The 20,256-nt window shown below is 41.2% G+C and overlaps 1 protein-coding gene across 1 annotated transcript; it reads right to left on the reverse strand.

The window, feature by feature from the left end:
• Nucleotides 1-300: 300 nt before the first annotated feature.
• HSD11B1 (hydroxysteroid 11-beta dehydrogenase 1) lies at nucleotides 301-19,296 on the reverse strand (the record flags this gene model as incomplete). The annotated part of the gene is made up of 6 exons (XM_081325445.1): nucleotides 18,666-19,296; nucleotides 17,975-18,105; nucleotides 11,527-11,638; nucleotides 9,190-9,375; nucleotides 3,525-3,668; nucleotides 301-521 (listed from the first exon to the last, which is right to left on the reverse strand). The coding sequence occupies exons 1-6, from the start codon at nucleotides 18,751-18,753 to the stop codon at nucleotides 301-303; spliced, it is 882 nt and encodes a 293-aa protein (XP_081181571.1). The 5' UTR covers nucleotides 18,754-19,296.
• Nucleotides 19,297-20,256: the final 960 nt, after the last annotated feature.

Genomic DNA, 20,256 nt, shown 5'->3' on the forward strand with positions numbered 1-20,256 from the left:
CCCAAGGCATAGAACTGGATTAGGGCCTATATACATTATAATAGCATAATGAATCTTAAGATCAGTTTGATAATGAAATGTCTGCCACAAAATAATCAAGTTCAGAGAACACCACGCACCTTACAGTTCAACCCAGTTCAATAAATATTCTCTTTTATGGGTTATATTAATATTTTTTAAACTTGATCAATTTAAGTTCTGGGGACTTCAATTCCCACATATCTTAAAGTGGGCAAGTTTGAAAAACTCTTGCATAGCTAGAAAAGAAAAATGCAGAGGCAGCGAACAGACAGATTGTGATTAATCTTGTTTTAGATTGTCCACATTAAAACATTTCCGAAGGATATAATCGATGAGCTCTGGAGCCCAATCTCGCAAAAGTGTAGGGATCTTTGTATATATATATTTATAATAAATCTCCCGCTGGCGTAGAATGCCCCCTTTAATGATTTCTAGTGCACATTCTTCTTTTGGGGCAGGTGGAATAGTGAATGTACCAGATACACTGTTCATGGCATTTTCTAAGAGTAGAGAAATGTTAGTTAGAAAGTATTCAATGCTGAGGAACCAGATCACTACAAATTATCTTACATCTCCTCACATCATTTAATAAGACATTCATATATATATATATATATATATATATATATATATATATATATATATATATATATATATATATATGATTTATATACCGCCCTTCTCCCGAAGGACTCAGGGCGGTGTACAGGGCAATAAATATCAAAAATACAAGATACAAAAGTTAAAAAAAATTAAATAATTGTGCCCGATGCAATAAATTAGTTAAAATCAATGTTAAAACCCCAAACCCATCAGACCAGGCCGGCTTGTTTGAATAAATAAGTTTTTAGATCACATATTGTACCTTGAGTAAACAGATAAGAAATTATAATTTTTGTAATCCAAACAAATACATTTTTTCACATTGAAATTCTTAGTTTCTTCCAAATAATGTTTCATGAATTTTGCAAATGTGGATTATGTCTAATGTATCCTTCCACTTCCTACAAAACAAGCCGAAGCAACAGAAGTCCTATGAAGCTCTAATGAATTGTGTTATAGTCAGTGCAAATGTTATCTAAGTATTGGACATTCAGAACAGGATTTCTACAGTGCTAGAAATGATGGAAGCAGAAAAACACACTTTTATTTTCCACTAGATAATTATCAATTCAAATTGGCATGTGTTTATGGGAAAATAAAATGTTAACTGTGAATTGTAAAGATTTCTTTACACACACACACACACACACACACACACACACACACACACACACACAGAGACACACACTGGATGCAGTAAAATGTGTCCTGCAATGAATTATACAGTACTGCTCCATTTTGAACAATCTTTTGTAACCAAAATAATTCACAATAGAAAGATGTCATGCTTAGAATCAAGGTCTGAAAACATAATCTTAAAAATTGTCCTTTTTCAGAATTAAGTCACTGAACTGATTTAAAAATTGTGTTTAGGGCTCTACAGAATGATTAGCCCCGTAATTACCATACTTGACAATGCCCAGTCTACTGAAGATTCATTGCATGGAAACCTAAGGGAGGGAATTTTCAATTCAAATATTCCTTTTATGAAGTTCCCAACCTATTCATGCTATGATTGATAGCAAGTTGGGTGAGCTATGGCCCTCAACATTAAGCATTGTCAAACGTACATGTCATTTATTGTTCAAATCTAGGTTTTAGTTGTATAATCTTGTATGTTTTGTTAATATGTGTTGTTAGATCCTTTCAGATTATTTTTAATAAAAACCAGACAAGGAAGGAAAGGAGAGAGAGAGGGAAGGAGGGAGAGAGAGAGGATATAGATTTCTGTAGCAATTACTAAAACAGATACAGGTATCTCAACTTATGACCACAATTTAGCCCAATTTTTTTTCTAAATAAAACAGTTGTAAGTGAATTTGCCTGATTTTATGACCTTTCTTCCCACAGTTGTTCACTGCATTGCAGTTTTTAAGTTAGTAACATAGTTGTTAAGTGAGTCTGGCTTCCCCATTGATTTTTGATCCCTGCAAAAGGGGATCACATGATCCCAGGATACTGCAACTGTCATAAATGTGAGTCAGTTGCCATTTTTGTCAGTTGAGTTGTGATAACATGACCATGGGGATGGTGCAACAGTCGTAAGTGTGAAAAATGGTCATAAGTCACTTTTTCATTACCATTATAATTTTGGACCATCACTAAATGAATGGTTGTAAGTCAAGGACTACCTGTACACACACAGCACAAAATAAATTTAAAAACCATTTAAAAGGAACATTTATAAAAGAGGCATCTAAGGGAGAAAAGTTTGGGAATGCATGCATGTAAACATGTCTGGAAGATATGAATTATAAATGAATATAAGTTTTGTTAATTTAAAAAAATGTTAGAAGATCCAAATGGATTGAAATAATCTTCACTACTGCAGATATCAATATGGATTTATATTATATAGTCTTAAATATTGGATTTATACTGTATATTCTTCAATTCAACATAACTGAATGTCTCAGGCTACAGAAAAACTAGATTATTGTATCCATAAAAAGCAAAGGAGAATCTATGATCAAACTAACTGTTTTTGCTAAAATGATTTTTCATCATTAAAATGAAAGCTTACACGTTTTTTTCCTAATCAGTTGGCAGATCTTATTTATTAGGCCTTCCAAGATACGATCTACATTTGTAATGTGACTAATCCTTATTTGGGAGCTAAGGGAACATTTAAAAAACAAACTAATATTTAATGATTTTAGAATCTATGACGATTTGCCAATTTTGTGCTCTTTGTGATGGCTAGAGAGTACTGGGTGTTCTAGTTGTAGGCATGTTTTCTGAGTCCATCTTGAAGTACACGTTCTACACGTTCCTGTCTTGGATGGCAAACCTCAGACAAGGACTGCAGAGGAAGTGTACAGAGTGCGCTTGAGATAACATGCGAAAAACAAGATCTTAAATTAGAAAGATAAGCTTATGGAATGCAGGAAACTGGAACATATATTAATCCTTGTGTTAATTGAAAGGGATAATCAATAGATAAGGAAAAACAACCAATTTCGGGATGGCATGTAAACTGTTAATGTTTAACCGCTAAAGCATGGGTCTTCAAACTTGGCCCTTTTATGACTCATGGACTTCAATTTCCAGAATTCCTCAGCCAGAGTGCCTGGCTGAGGAATTCTGGGAGTTGAAGTCCATGAGTCATAAAAGGGCCGAGTTTGAAGACCCATGCGCTAAAGCTATTGTTTAAGACATACATATATGAGTGAATGTTAACCAATAAAGAACACAGCTGCTCAAGATTTGTGTGAGTCTCCTTTCATACGACATCTAGTGTCACCAGGTTTATAGGGGATCAGTTAGTACTTTAAGGCTAATTCATAATTATTTTGAATTCTAAAAAATGTTAAGCAAATAATTTGTCTAAGCTTGGCCGGCATCAGTCTGATAAGGAATTCCAGGACCTAAAAAATCAGATGTGGAAATGAGAATTGTACCTGTGTTGATGAGTCCAAGGATGCAGAGCGTGATGGAAACATTGATGTTCTGCATAACAAATTCCTGCCTCCAAGAGTTGAAAAATCCCTCTAGTGCAAACTTCGTTGCAGAATAAGGAACAGTGAATGGGAAGCCAATTTTGCCTAGAAATACCGCAATTAGAATGACACATTTAACTTATACTATATCATGAAGAATAACATTAAAGATATATGAAATGCATTTTTCTACTCCCTGATTCTATTTATGAGCTTATCATTTGTTTTATCAACTGCTTCCAATAATTTCAGCCTTGAAATATCAAAAGAATGAATCTTGGCTGTAACTGTGGTCCTCCCCCTTATACATCAGCTGTTAGGAGCCAAATTCTTAAATGTCCTTATTGGCTGGGAGTAAATAATATTGAATTCTGTAAATAATGTGGCATAGTTCTTTTGAGGTATATTTTACTTAGCAATGGTGGCAATTGACACAAACCAGACAATGGAGGCTTTTATGCTTGCTACTATATTTCATGAAGTTATTTACTACATGTATTTAGAACAGACATATACACAGCATAATCCTAGTGTTTTTACTCAGTGCCAGGTTTCCTCTGAAGTCTCCCTCCCAGAGAGAATTCCTTCTAGTTCTCATTTCTTCCACCTCTCACTGTGCCTCCCCTCCCCCATTTCTGGGCTTATGGAGAAGAAATGAAAACAGAGGGGAGGGCTGGATTTACTCTAGTGTGCTCAGCATGGATTAACTTTCTCCTGGATCTGCTCAATTTAAACACCTACTGCTTCTCTGTTTGGGGAAGAACCACTCTCAGGGTCTTCTGCCCAGACTTTCCCCAGAAAGCAGGGCTTCACCAATGTCCAACAATCCCCTCTTTCCTGTCTTGCATGAGGATGCCACCTGCAGCCTGTAGCTCCCTCCTTCCTGTCTTTCATGAAGATGACACCTCTTTTTATTTATTTATTTATTTATTTATTTTATTTTATTTGTATACCGCCCTTCTCCCGATGGACTCAGGGCGGTGAACAGGGCCATAAATACCAAAATACCAAAAATACAAAAATTAAAAACAAATTAAACCCTAGTGCCCAAATGCAAAAAATAAATTACATTAAAACAATAATTAAAACCAAAACCCTTCAGACCAGGCTGGCTTGTTCAAACAAATAGGTTTTTAGATCACGTCGGAAGGAGCGAAGGTCGGGAGCCATCCGGAGCTCAACTGGTAAACGGTTCCACAGGTCAGGCGCACCCACAGAGAACGCCCTCCCCCTGGGGGTCACCAGACGGCATTCTCCGACTGGCGGCACCCTGAGGAGGCCCTCTCTGTGGGAGCGCACTGGGCGGAGGGAAGTTGATGCCGGCCGCAGGTGCTCCCTAAGGTACTCCGGACCCATGCCATGTAGGGCTTTGTAGGTCATTACCAGTACCTTGAATCTCACCCGGAAGGTAACCGGAAGCCAATGCAGCTCACGGAGCAGAGGTGTAATATGGGAGTATCGGGAGACCCCCAACACAACTCGCGCGGCTGCATTCTGCACCAGTTGGAGCCTCCGAGTGGTCCTCAAGGGCAGCCCCATGTAGAGAGCGTTGCAGTAGTCTAACCGAGAGGTCACGAGCGCATGAGTGACTGTACGCAAGGCATCCCGGTCTAGATAGGGCTGCAACTGGCGCACCAGGCGAACCTGGGCGAAGGCCCCCCTAGTCACAGTTACTATATGATCTTCTAAAGAAAGCTGTGAATCTAGGAGAACTCCCAAGTTTCGAGCCCTATCTACGGGGGGTAATAACTCACCCCCCATAGTGAGAGATGGAATGATCTGAGTTTCCTGAGATGCTGGTACGTACAGCCACTCAGTCTTGTCAGGGTTGAGCCGAAGCCTGTTCCTCCCCATCCAGACCCGGACCGCCTCCAGGCAACGGGACATCACGTCGAGGGCATCACTGGGGTGGTTTGGGGTCGAAATGAAAAGCTGGGTATCATCAGCATACTGATGATACCCAACTCCAAAGCCACGAATGATCTCACCCAGAGGCTTCATATAGATGTTAAACAGGAGAGGCGAGAGGACCAACCCCTGAGGAACTCCACAAACAAGAGGACTCGAGGTCGATCTCTGTCCCCCTGCCAATACCGACTGCGAACGTCCCAGGAGGTAGGAGGAGAACCACTGAAGAACCGTGCCTCCCACTCCCAATCCCCTGAGACGCTGCAGCAGGATACCATGGTCAATGGTATCAAAAGCTGCTGAGAGGTCTAATAGGACTAGGACAGAGGAACAACCCCTGTCCCGAGCCCTCCAGAGATCATTCACCAGAGCGACCAATGCCATCTCCGTGCTGTGCCCGGGCCTGAAACCCAATTGGTATGGGTCCAGATAGTCAGTTTCCTCCAGGACCAAAAGGAGCTGATGCGCCACCACACTCTCAACAACCTTCGCAAGAAAGCGAAGGTTGGAGACCAGACGAAAGTTATTCAACACAGCTGGGTCCAGGACAGGCTTCTTGAGGAGAGGTCTCACCACCGCCTCCTTCAAGACGGTGGGGAAATTGCCCTCACTCAAACAAGCAGATATGACTGCCTGGAACCAGCCTCGTGTCCTCTCCCGAGCTGCATAGACCAGCCAGGAAGGGCACGGGTCCAATAAACAAGTGGTGGAGCTCAGCTTCCTCATAATCCTGTCCACTTCCTTTGGAGTCACAGGATCGAACACCTCCCAGATAACATCGACAAGACCACCCATGTCCTGATCATCAGACTCTGCCCAGTCAGAGTCCAAACCGGTCCGAATCCGAGCGATTTTGTCTGACAGATGTTGGCTAAACTCCTCGGCACGACCCTGCAGGGGATCCTCCCTCACCTCCTGATTAAGGAGGGAGCGAGTCACCCTAAACAGGGCGGCCGGGTGGTTATCTGTGGACGCAATGAGGGTAGCGAAGTAATTAGACCTCGCCATCCTCATTGCCGCAAGATAAGACCTTGTAAAGGATCTTAGTCACGATCGGTCAGATTCAGACCGGGTGGATCTCCAACAGCTCTCTAGGCCCCGTCTTCGACGCTTCATCTCCCGAAGCTCCGCGGAAAACCATGGAGCGCACTGGGATCTGCACCGGGTCAGGGGCCGCAAGGGTACAACTCGGTCAAGTGCCTCCGTGGCTGCCTTTTCCCAGGCTTCCACTAAGGCATCCACCGAGCTGTGAGCAAAGGAGGCAGGTGGGGACCCCAGCACTGCTTGGAACCTCTCAGGGTCCATTAAGCGCCTGGGGCGGAACCATCTCGATGGTTCAACAACCCCACGACAGGGAGTGGCAAAACGGAAGACCAACCGCAGGAGATGATGATCGGTCCATGACAGGGGCATAACAATTGGGGAGCCCCCACCAAGATCATCTAACTACCGTCCAGATAGAAAAACCAAATCGGCCGTGTGGCCCCCCACATGAATCGGGCCCTGAATTACTTGCGTCAGGTCCTTGGCCGTCATGGAAGCCATGAACTCCTGAGCTAACTCAGATGATCCTCCCAGAGATGGTAGATTGAAATCACCCAAAACCATAAATTTGGGGAACTCAATCACCAGCCCCAAGAGGATATCGAGAAGCTCAGGCAGGGCTGCTGCTGCGCGAGTAGGCGAAAGGTACACCAGCAGCAAGCCCAACTGCGCCCTAGGGCCACATCTCAGGAGGAGGGACTCACACCCGGCTATTTGGACAACGGTGGCCTCCTGAGGACAAAGGGTCTCCCTCATAACTACTGCCACTCCCCCACCCCTACCCTGAGCCCGAGGTCGGTGAAGCACCCGGAAGCCTGGTGGGCAAAGATCTACCAGAGGGACACCAACCTCTGGGCCCAACCAGGTCTCTGTAATGCAAGCCAGGTCCGCATGCTCACCCCCAATCAGATCCCGGATGAGAGGAGCCTTATTGACTACGGACCTCGCATTCAAGTACACCAGCCGGAGCTCAGGTGGCTGCTCATCCTCGCTCCCGGAGCCTCAGGACGAAACCAGAGGGTCGGAGCGCTTCACCGTTTGGAGATAGCGGAGACGCAATCCCAGATGTCGATACGGCCCTCTGTACATACACCTGCTGCCATTCCCTAACGTCGTGGGAATAGGTAATCCCACGACCCGCTCTGGAGCCCCGGAGGCAACCAACCCCAGCTTCCCCCCCCCACGTGATCAATCCCTTGCTTTCTTCCAAGGAAGCCACTTATAGGCATTTTTCTCCCTCTTGGACCATTAACTACCAACTGCACTGGAGGCTAATGTAACTTGAACTTTTCTCCCCATCCACTGTTTTGCATTCTTTTTCTCTCCTTCCTTTTCTCTTCTTTCTTCATTGTTTAATCAGAGTAGCAGCACGTTCCCCAGATGGTATGCCCCCCCCCGAGCTCTACTCCACAGCACCTACATACAAGGCTGGATCAATGAAACAGTTGTCTCTGCATCACCCCACAACAGCCGTGGCTAGCAACTTTGTGACAGCTACCATTCAAACTCAGAACCATGCTTCCCTCCTTTCCTCACTTCATTTGCTGACTCATGCCAGGCATGTTAGGCAACTGCAGTCATGCTAGCTAGGCCACTAAATTTTTGAATGATCATTTAGCAACCAGTTGTAAGTCAGGGACAGCCTGTATTTTTAAACATGTAGGTATATTATTAACACATATTAACAATATATTCAATTGTTTCTTGTGAATGGAGAAGAATACACAGGTTTTTTTTTAAAAAAATTGAAGACTGAATAATTTGAGTGAGAATTACTGAAGTAACTGTCAATTTGCATTCAGTAGAAAGAATCTACTTTTAAAATGAAATTTCAGTGTAACTTCTATTCAAAATAAACAAAATTCATGCTTCTATACTGAAAGATTAAATAAAAAGGTAATGTTGCATTTTGCTTCCCAAAACTCACTTTTGATTCTTTATCTTAACCATGTCCCAAACTCATATGTGACACAAGCCTACTTTCCTTGAGAGATAACTTTCTTAGATACATTGAACTTTGATGCAAAAAATAATAAAAAAATAAAATAAAAATCCTTTGCCATTTATGACTTTTTATATGACTTAAGAAGCATGCATTTTTTGCTTTCTATTATAGAGCTCAAATAGTTCTAGCATGAACTTGAAAAAAAGTTACTCATTTTTAAAAGCCCTTAATGATACTAGACATACTTTCAAAAAGTAAGGCTTTATCCTTTTATGATAGGTATGTATCAAAAGCAGAGGTGAAAGATAATAAAAAAGTCTATAAACTCAGAAGAACACAGGATATTTCAGTATGCATCTGGCAAAAATCAGAATATATTCTGCATATTATAAAAAGCAATATATGCCAGAATCTTTTTTGTGAAAAAAAATCTAACCCTTATTATGCTTCAAAGAACAAGCACCTGCAGAAGCTTCAGAAATAATTTTTTCTGTAATATGAAATAGCTCAACTGCAAAAATGCATTAAAATAGTGATTTCATCATCACACAGGATAATTATGCATATTAGAAAGGAAGGTGGGGTATGCATAAGCTGTAATCATTTAAGCTTGCAGTCATATGAGTATAATAGCCAACATCACAATTGATTCTGATAACAGGAAAATCAATAATATTGGTAATAGCTTTAAAATTCTGAGGTTGCTGTACACTATGAATTAATGCTCACCTGCCAAAGATGAAACAACTATTATGCTTCCTCCACTGTTTATAAGCATGGGAAGAGCTGAAACTGACATTGTTACATAGCTTAGAAAATTGATGTTCAAAAGCTTTTGCACATGCTCAATGTCCCTATTGAAATAATTGAAGTAGGACTTGCCAATATGATTCAGAATCAGCATATCTAGACTTCCTATAAGGGAAAGATAAAATTTCTGGTTATACTAGGTTGGTAGATGAAGGCACATATAATAATAATAATAATAATAATAATAATAATAATAATAATAATAATAATAATAATAATAATAATAATAATAATAATAATAATAATAATAATAATAATAATAATAAAGTTGGAAGGGACCTTGGAGGTCATCTAGTACAACCCCCTGCTCAGGCAGGAAACCCTATACCATTTCAGACAAGTGGCTGGCCAGTCTCTTCTTAAAAACTTCCAGTGTTGGAGCATTCACCACTTCTGGAGGCAGGTTGTTCCACTGGTTAATTGTTCTGTCAGGAAGTTTCTCCTTAGTTCTAGGTTGCTTCTCTCCTTGACTAGTTTCCATCCTTTGCTTCTTGTCCTGCTTTCAGGTGCTTTGGAGAATAGCTTGACTCCCTCTTCTTTGTGGCAGCCCCTGAGATATAGGAACACTGCTATCGTGTCACCCCTCATCCTTCTCTTCATTAAACTACACATACCCAATTCCAGCAACTGTTCCCTATATGTTTTAGCCTCCAGTCCCCCAATCATCTTTGTTGCTCTTCTCTGTACTGTTTCTAGAGTCTCAACATCTTTTTTATATCATTGTGATCAAATATTTTGGCTGCAGTATTGAACAACTACATACTTTGAGCTGGCCTTGATTTTATGTTGCTTTAGAAGATTTCAGTACAAAGTCCCAGTTAATTCCTAATACTTTTCTGCAATCATATTACTTATTTGGTAATCCTAAACTCCTTGTGATAATTATTTGCAAAGCAGTTCTTGAATATATGCTATACAAAACACAAAGTGAATTTTCCTTATAATAATATATGAACCACACAAATAGTTGAGAGGTCCTATTAGAATGGAAATTAATAATTGAATGGTTTATTTTCAAATTGATTACCTCATCGGAGCAAATCTTTTTAACCATCTACTAATGACTCTTAAAGGTCACCTGAAGATCACTAGGGAAAATAAAATCTTCAAGTAGTAGAGAAGAAAGCAAAACATTTTCCTTCTAGGAAGCTGTGAGGAATTAGGACTGAGAACAAATTGGGAGGATTGTTTTCTCAGATTTAGTTTGACCAAGGACTTCTCAATCTCTATGTGGCATAGTAGGAATCCCAGTATATCATTAATAGAAAACCATTTAGTTCACACATTTAGTCCATGGGAGCACAGGAAATGGAGATGAGCATTTACTGGCTGGATGCCCTTTCTAATTCCAACACAGAGGTTGTAGCAGATATTTTCTCTTTGTGCCCTGTGAGAGAAACATCTGCCACTACCTAGCATTGAACTCTCAACCTTCCAATTGGTAGATGAGTGTCTTCACCACTAGGTCATCATGCTGCTCTACCTAACACACAATGTACAGAATTCCCAAGACATGTAGCTGCATTGTCCTAAGTGGTTTAAATAGAATTTTACCATTTTAGTGAAGCTTTTGGATATTCAGAAATTGAGGAAGAGAAGACAAAGATCATAGTGCCTTTGAAAGAGAAAGATGCTGTTCTGCTTCTGAGATAGTGCTGGAAAGAGAATAGGAGTACATGCCCCCCCATCCAAGGGCCAGGAAGAATTTAAGCCATATATTTGTGAAACTAGAACAGGCTTTCAAGATTCTATTATTCTACTTTAATAAAATAAAGAGCATTCCTGGAATCCTGGCTATGCCAGCTTCTTCGTCTGGCCTACCTTAAAGTGCTGTCATCAGTCTTGAAAGCATGTCCAAATTTATTTCATCCTTATGGTCACCATGAACAAGAGTCTATTTTACAACTTGGAACAGATTCAACTTCATCTGTTAATTGGACTGATACCTATGTTTTGGATTTAATCATGTCAACTCCTATTCCTAGCTAGTGTACCAATGCTGACTTAGCTGGAATATACCAGGTTTTTGGAGTTGGAGGGAGCACTGAAAAGGCAAAGGCAAAGAGGATAGCAAAATCAATAGTTATCAACCATGATGGTTATGTGATGAATCTCTGAGTCACTAAATATAAATTACAGAAGTCCACTATCATCATATTATAATACCTAGTCCTAGCTTCTGGAAGCATCTAGTTAGTTAGAAATAGGATGCTGGACACCATGAAATCATCTCATGTTCTTATAAAGTCAACATACCCCATAATACCTCTGCTTTCTTCACCACAGCCTGAGCAAATTTCATATCTTCCATACTGCCATTAATGTACCTGGCAGATGCTGCACCCAACTCTAAGCAATGAGCAACCACCTAAAGCAAATAGAAAAGTAAAATTAGTAGAAATTCCTTATCATTTAAACTCTGTGTTCACGTTTATTAAATCAAATTTCTGTAGAGTACTGCAAAGAAGCAACAAATAATCCAGTTTACAAGGATATTTTGACAGCACGTTTTAAATCTACTTATTGGATCAACATTATCAGTGGGGAATTTCCACTGGAAAAACCACCTCATTAACAATTTCAGCTTAAAGCATTTTCAGCTTTTTCATGTACAACCCTCCCCTGCCAAATATTTATTAAAAAGAACATTTTAAATAATTGGGTTTATAGCACTTCCTTTGGTAGTCATGCTGGGCTTATAAGTCTAAAAAAATATTTGAAACCATGGAACTTCAGTAACCATATTCTGTAAATAACCAATATATTTTTCCCCTTAAATTCAAGAACCAGAAAAAAAATAAACTCGTTATGTGTAATATATTGTTTGCAACATTTGCTGTATTGATGATGTATTGATCTTTGCTGCAAAGAGGTTGGTATTCCAAAATAAACTCTGTTATTGAGTAAATATACTAATGTCTGATTTGAACTTAGGGACTGATTTCAAAGTCTCACCTGAAAATGTTCCCACTTACCATTGAAACAGGTTTCTTAGAAAGCACAGCAAAATCTGTGCATTGTCCGATAGACATGGAGAAGGATGGTATAGATTTCATCTGGAAGTCTGCTTGCATTGCTTTAGCTAAAGCCAATAGTCAACAGTGAGTTGAAAAAAAATCTTTTTTTCTATAGATGATCAGATTCTTTCTCTCTCTTTGTCGCTCTGTGTGTCTATCTATTGAGATCAGCCATGATCATACAAGGGAGAGACAATATGTTTTTCATTAAGGGATCTCCTCCTATTACTTCTGTCTTTACTATAGCTTTATTAACACTCATATGTCTTTGCCAGAAACTCATTTATTTCTCAGTGCTATTACCCACCCTATTCATTCATGTTTTTAAAACATCAGCCTTCCCTAAGTTCATATACCTCCAGTGGATTGACTGAGAATTATGGAAGTTCAAATTTAACAGATATGAGGGAGGAAAAGTATAGTCAATATATATATGGAATGAGAATGTTTGCAAATGGTTGAGAAGTTTTGAATGAATATCTACTACATGTTCCAAAACCTATTCAGGTAACTTCTTTGTGCCAAAATAAAGTGCCATACATCTACTCTTGAATCAGTGGAAAAGGATAGCAGCATGAAATTTACTGCCCCCTTTGCAAATCACTATGCAGTTTCTATGGCCACATCATACTGTCAGGCACAAAGATATGCAACAAATGATAAGCAAAGAGACAGGCTGAATTCTCTGTTTCATTGGTCACCCTCCTCAGCATGTCACTAACTGGAAGATTAATCCACCTATCAGGACAACAATAAGAATACTGTCATAGGAATAGGATAAGTCTGACTGTTTGAGTCATCAGTCATGTCTAGCCACCTTCCTATGCCTCACCTGCTATGGTATATCTCATTTTTAAAGTTAAAAACAAGTTAATAAATAAATGACTAAAGTTAAAAACAAGACAGATTTGACTCATGAAGGAATCTGAATCACAAGCAGTACTTTGGATTATGATGTATCTTCCCATCCTTTCCTTTCTTCATAAAGTAACAAGTGCCAATTTTCAGATTGTAAGGCAGACGTGTCAAACACAAGGCCCACGGGCCGGGTCCAGCCCACCAAGGGCCCAAATTTGGCCCCTGGAGCTGTTCCAGAAATAGCAAGGGACCGGCCCCTGCTGCCCCAGCCCTGGCCCACTCCAACCCGGCTGGGTGCCCTCCCAGCACACACACAGGAAACGGCAAGTGCTCATATGCTGGTGGTGCGCAGGAGAAGCTGCAGCTCATTTGCCTCACCCTGCCCTGCCCCTCCTGGCCTCGTCCATCATGCCCGGCCATGCCCTGCTTACTGGGCCTCTCCTCATCCGGCTCTGCTTTGCCAGGCCTTGCCTCACCACACCCGGCTCTACTTTGCTGGGCCCCTTCCCCTATCTTTTCCTCCTGCTCCATGGCTCTCAGATCACCTCTCCCAGAACCTGTTTGTGTGTTTGTTTGTGTGCGCAAGTGGAGGGGGTGTGCGTCTCACCTCCTGCAGCCCCACGCTGTGATATTGCAGAGGAAAAGAACAGGAGAGATAAGAGAAGCTGCAATGCGAGGTTCTTGCAGCCTTTCATGGGGCTGGAAGGACACAGGGTGTGATGCAATCAGCTGCACGTTGAGAAAAAGAAACATGTACTCCAAAAAAACAGCTTTCATTAGTTTGCAGCCTGCCATCGCAGAAGGTCTCTGTTGAGGGCACGGGGGTGCAAGGGGTGAGACACACACGCACACCTTTGCATGCACTCTCTCTCTCTCACACACACACTAACATGTGTGCAGGTCTGGGAGAGGTGAGCTGAGCCTCGCAGAGGCAATGACGGGGGGGGGGCAGTCTTTGCCCACCACTGGCTGCCTGTTGCAACCTCTGCCCGGAGCCTCTGGCAGCTTAAAAGAAAAGCAAGGAGAGAAGGAAGGAAGGAAGGAAGGAAGGAAGGAAGGAAGGAAGGAAGGAAGGAAGGAAGGAAGGAAGGAAGGAAGGAAGGAGTCAGGGAGGGAGAGGCAATTTGGTTGGAAATGCCCCAGTTCAAAGGAGAAAGCAATTTTGTGTTTTGTTTTGTGAGCTCTTAGGAAAGTATCCCCTCCTTGTATTTTGCAAACAGCCATTTCCAGTAGGGAAAACAGGACAAAGCAGAGTGAGAAAAAATATTTTCCTTTGGTATATTTCCAGTCTGAATTAGACCAAGGCAGGTTCCCTACAGGAGAGCCCTTTTAAGGATTATGTATTAATAGAAAAAAACTAACTTACCTCTGCTCATAAAAGCTAAAGTTGTTGTACATAAAAAACAGATGAGCTCTGATTAACTATCACAGCCACCATTTTGACAGTTTTGTCTGTGGACGCCCCCACTAAAAGCAAGCATGCAATAAACTGACCCTGGTTTGTTCTCAGTCTTTTAAGTGGCCACAAACTACTAGCAAAAGTGGCATTTGATCACAAGCAAGAAGGCATCGAGAAATGTTTCCCCTTTTGCATTTGAGCATCCAAGAAGGGACAGGAAAGGAGAAAGGTAAAGAGGAAAGGCAAAGAAAAAGAAGGAAAGAGGGGAAGACAGCAAGGAAGGAAAAAGAAGGAAAGAGGGGAAGGAAGAAGAAAGAAAGAATAAAGAGGGAAGGAAAAAGAAGAAAAGGGAAGAAGGAAGGAAGGAAGGAAGGAAGGAAGGAAGGAAGGAAGGAAGGAAGGAAGGAAGGAAGGAAGGAAGGAAAGAAGGGGTTTACAATGAGAGAGAGGGAGGGTCTGAGGGAAGTGCTGCCTTAGCACTTGGCCACCAGCAGCCCTGCTGTCCTTTTGCCACCCCCTTGTCTCCTCCTCCTGATCTCTCCTGGTGGTCTCCCATCCTATTGCTGAGGATGCTTTAGTTACAAAGCCAGGTTTTCTCGCATGGAGAGGGAGTGGGCCTCCCTCTGATCCACATACTTTGTCCTCCTGCACACATCATGAGCAACCTGGCCAAGGAGAGCAAGAACAGCAGCAGCATGGAGGACGTAAGTGCAGCAGGGTGCCCCCTTGGGATAGCAGGGCTGGGCTGGGCTGTGGGGTCCCAGTGCCCTGGGAGCTGGAGGGCCAGGTTGGGTGCTTGTCCTCCACTGCCCAAGCTCAGGGCAGCCTGGGCTGCTGTCCAGGGGTGCTCCGCATGGCCTGAGAGGGACAGCCAGGCTCCTCTGGTGGACAAGAGTTAGGTGCTCATCCTGGTCTTGCTTTTCTCCACTAGAGACCATGAATCCCCCCAGCCCTGCCCAGACCACACAGGTGCCCCCCAATACAAGTGACATTGAGCTGGACATGCCCACCCCAACCATGCCCACCCCAACCATGCCCCCTGCCCCCCCGAGGTCAACCACAACCCTGATGTGGCCCTCAGTGAAATTGAGTTTGACACCCCTGTTTTAAGGAATACTCCAACTTATCTTTGTTGATGTTGCAGCTTCTGTCTGTCTCTAGAGGGAAGTGACAAAAACACATCCTTTGCTAAATATTGTGAGTAGATGTGTATAGTCAGTCTATGGTTTTAAATCAAATATGAGTTAACTGTTTTAAAGATAGCCTGGCTTGTAGTTCTGAACTTAATATTATATTAAGTTTTGAATAAATATCTACTACATGTTCAATATCTACTACATGAAGAGGAACTAAAGAGCCTCTTGTTGCAGGTAAAGAAGGAGAGTGCAAAAGCTGGGTTGAAACTAAACATTAAGAAAACCAAGATCATGGCATGTAGCCCTCTCAATTCCTGGCAAATAGATGGGGAAGAAATGGAGGGAGTGACAGATTTTATTTTCCTGGGCTCCAAGATCACCACAGATGGGGACTGCAGCCAAGAAATTAAAAGACGCTTGCTCCTGTGGAGAAAAGCCATGGCAAATCTAGACAGCACACTAAAAAGCAGAGACATCACCCTGCCAACAAAAGTGTGTATAGTCAAGGCTATGGTCTTCCCCGTTGCAATGTATGGCAGTGAAAGTTGGACCATAAGAAAGGCTGAGTGCCAAAGAATTGAGGAATTTGAACTATGGTGCTGGAGAAGACTCCTGCGAGTCCCTTGGACTGCAAGGTGATCAAACCAATCAGTCCTAGAGGAGATCTACCCTGACCGCTCTTTAGAAGGCCAGATCCTGAAGTTGAAATTCAAATACTATGGCCACCTAATGAGAAGGAAGGACTCACTGGAGAAGAGCCTAATGCTGGGAAAGGTTGAGGGCAAGAGAAGAAGGGGACGACAGAGAATGAGGTGGCTGGATGGAGTCACTGAAGCAGTAGGCGTGAACGTAAATGGACTCCAGAAGTTGGTAGAGGACAGGAAGGCCTGGAAGAATGTTGTCCATGGGGTCGCGAAGGGTCGGACACGACTTTGCAACTAACAGCACCAGCACATGTTCAAAAACTAATTCAGGTGCCTTCATTGTGCCAAAATAAAGTGCCATCCATCTAATCTTGAATTGGTGGAAAAGGATACATTTTTCAGAAGATATCCACTACATTTTTATCAGGTGCATGGCTGGAAATACAATCACACAGACACATATATTTAAAGATGTGCTAACATACTCACATGATGCTGATAATAAACTAAAACTAAAACCTGGGATCCACAATTATAAAAAATTAAATCTCTCCCAAATCTTAATATTTACCATCCTCCCTCCCTGCCTATGATTATGCATATTTATGTATATATTTATGTATTTATTCATTTATGCATGTAGGTATGCATTTATTTATTGACTTGACTTTACCCATTGGAACCAGCCCATTGGACCAGGCTGTCACCCCTGCTTTCTAATATCACAGCAAGAGATCAAATTGCATTTCACCACAGACAGAGAAGGAACTGCTCCAGAGATCTTGCCCTGACTCTCTCTATTATAATAATAATAATAATAATAATAATAATAATAATAATAATAGTAATAATAATAATAATAATAATAATAATAATAATAATAATAATAATAATAATAATAATAATAATAATAATAATAATAATAATAATAATAATAATAATAATAATTTTATTTATATACCGCCCTTCTCCCGAGGGACTCAGGGTGGTGAACAGGGCAAATATATAAAAATACAAAAATACAAAAGTTAAAAAAGAATTAAACATGTGCCCAGCTAAGAACAATAAATACATATAATAAAATGAGAATAAAAAACCCAAACCATCCCCCATCAGGCCAGGCCGGCTTGTTCAAATAAGAATGTCTTCAGATCGCGACGGAAGGAGCGAAGATCGGGCGCCATCCGGAGCTCAACCGGCAACCGATTCCATAGCTCCGGGGCGCCCACAGAGAAGGACCTCCCCCTGGGGGCCACCAATCGACATTCTCTGATCGGTGGCACCCTGAGGAGGCCCTCTCTGTGGGAGCGCACAAGGCGGAGGGAAGTTGATGCCGGCAGCAGGTGCTCCCTAAGGTACTCCGGACCCATGCCATGTATTAGATGAAGCAGTTCTCTTTCTATATCCCTGGGATTTGAAGGTGTAATACAGTCTGACCCCATTAATCAGCCAAAGAAGGAAAAATGCTATTAAGAGTCACCTATGAATGATGGAAGTTACCTCCTTGCTTCTTTCTGGCTTTGAAGAATTAATCTTCATTCTCAGTTTGAGGGAGGCTTCTCTTTGTCTCTCTCTTAACCTTTTCAATGTATGAGAGCTTGTCTAGTGAGTGTAATTATATAGTGGGATAAATGAATATTTAATATTTACTTGCTGGAGCTGGGCTTCTGTCCGTGCAGTAATCAGGAGATGAGAACCCATCCGTGCTAGGTGGTATGCTATCTGCTCGCCAATTCCAGTGCTTGCCCCAGTAACAATCACCCGCTTCCCTTTCAACATTTCTAGATAATAAGATGCAAGAATCATGTTTTATAAAGCTGACATGTTAGTCATAGCAGTCCATTTCACAAGAAAGCAGCAGACACAAGTACTAGCATTCCAAAGGAGCATAAAATAAGTAATTTTTACTCCTCTACTCTCTGTCTTTCTCTTTTTCCCACAATGTAATTAGCCATTAATTGCATTCTGTGCATTTCAGGTACGAAAAATTTTAAAACAAAGACAAGTAGATTTTTCTGGTTTTTTGGGGAACTTTTCACAAATAAAAATCCATTTTGAACAGATAGAATATCAAAAGCCTTCATAAAACCAAAAAATGAAAACACCCCCCCTCCCCAAGATATTTCCCATCTTACCTGCTTGCTGAGAAAAAAATAATAATCTTCCTGCTTGTGGCTTGATGGCTTATAAAAGCTTCCAAGCAAAGCCATCCATGACCAACAATCCAAAGCAGGATTCATGTTAGGCTCTGAATCAGTTGTGTGTTTTTAAAAGCAAGGCTCCCTTCTTTTCTCCCCCATCCTCTTTTAATTCAAAAATGCCTTTAATGCCAGTAACTTACCAGGTTTAAACTCTTCCTTTCCTGAATAAAAGTAGATGGCCAAGACCATTCCTACCAAAGGAATCAAAATCTTTTGCCACAGATTCATCCCACTGTAGTCAGAAAATAATCATGCATGAGAAACAGAGGGTTTAAAAAAAAAGAAAAAAGAAAAAAAGCAGGAAAAATGCTAATGCTACAAAAACCTACTAGTATGGAGACAGCAAGTTTCCTAAAAATCCAGCTTTCAGACAGTTTCAGGGCATTTATCCCAATGGTTCTACAAGCCTCCTAATTTTTTGTCAAGAGTTGATAAACTGACCTATGTGACAGCCTATGGATTCTGGCTGTTGCATTTCATATTTCCTGTGCTTTGGTTTGAAATAGAGAATTTGCATAACACCCTGAAAGAGGTGTGTCTTTACTGAAAAGATTCAAGTTTCAACTCAAAGACAACCCCAAACTGCTTCCTCCAGGTGGGCTCCTGCTCTTTCTTTCTTTCTTTCTTTCTTTCTTTCTTTCTTTCTTTCTTTCTTTCTTTCTTTCTTTCTTTCTTTCTTTCTTTCTTTCTTTCTTCCTTCCTTCCTTCCTTCCTTCCTTCCTTCCTTCCTTCCTTCCTTCCTTCTTAAAATCATTTTTAGTGTTTTCAAGACACAAACTCCACATGAAGCAGGAGGCTCTTGTTCAACCAGATTATGTCTGTTGCTTTCAAATTTTGCTGAGTAATTACAACACAGAAGCTGAGCACAACACATGAAGAATATACAGTAGTTTGATGGAAAGAAATTGTGACACAGGCTGTTTTGGGGATTTAGATCTGTTTCAAAATTTTACACAAACTTGCCAAATTGTCCTACATACTTAGCAATGAATATCTAAAAGTGCTAGGCACTTACCACATTTAGAATGTTCCATATTCTTTCCAATATGTTAGTTTGTTTCCCTTAACCAATAAGGACTTTAATTGCTAAACTGCTTCTCCTTATGGAAATTTTTAAGACAGAGCTATGTTAATAAGCTACACCACGGTGTTCAATTCTGCAGAGTCATAGAGGCATCAGTTAGAAACAAGGACATCCACAGTAAAATAGGCATTGGATTTAAAATTGTGGAAGCCTGTCTCTTTTTAATGTGAGTAACATGTACTAGATGCCTGTAAAAAAGACTGGGGCTTTGATTGCCTGGCTATATCTGCTATTTCAAAAATCATCACTACAGATGTCTCTGAACAAAAATGCCACAAATGAATGCAAACTCATTCTTTCCATCTTTTTCCATTGCCAAGTCAAAGTGCCAACCTATCCTCACTTGAGCTGGCAGAAAATTATAGTAACATGATATTTGCTGACCCCATTGCCGGTCCCTATCATGCTTCACCTGACTTCTTCCAAGGAAATGCCTGACAAAGCTTAATGGGTTTTATACCTCTTGAGGCTGTTCCTAGATGATATCAGAACTGTTTTAGCTCAGTGAAGCACAACTTTAAACTGTTTCTGTCAAGGAAAAGATGCCAAGGTGTTGTGGTTAGGTGCAATTGGAGAGATCCCTACAGTTGAAAGAAATGGTTGGTTTGAATTGTGAGTGACTACTGAAGAAAAGAAAATATCCTTTT

The sequence above is a fragment of the Vipera berus genome (genome assembly GCF_964194415.1).
Source record: "Vipera berus genome assembly, chromosome: 3".
Classification (NCBI taxonomy): domain Eukaryota; kingdom Metazoa; phylum Chordata; class Lepidosauria; order Squamata; family Viperidae; genus Vipera; species Vipera berus.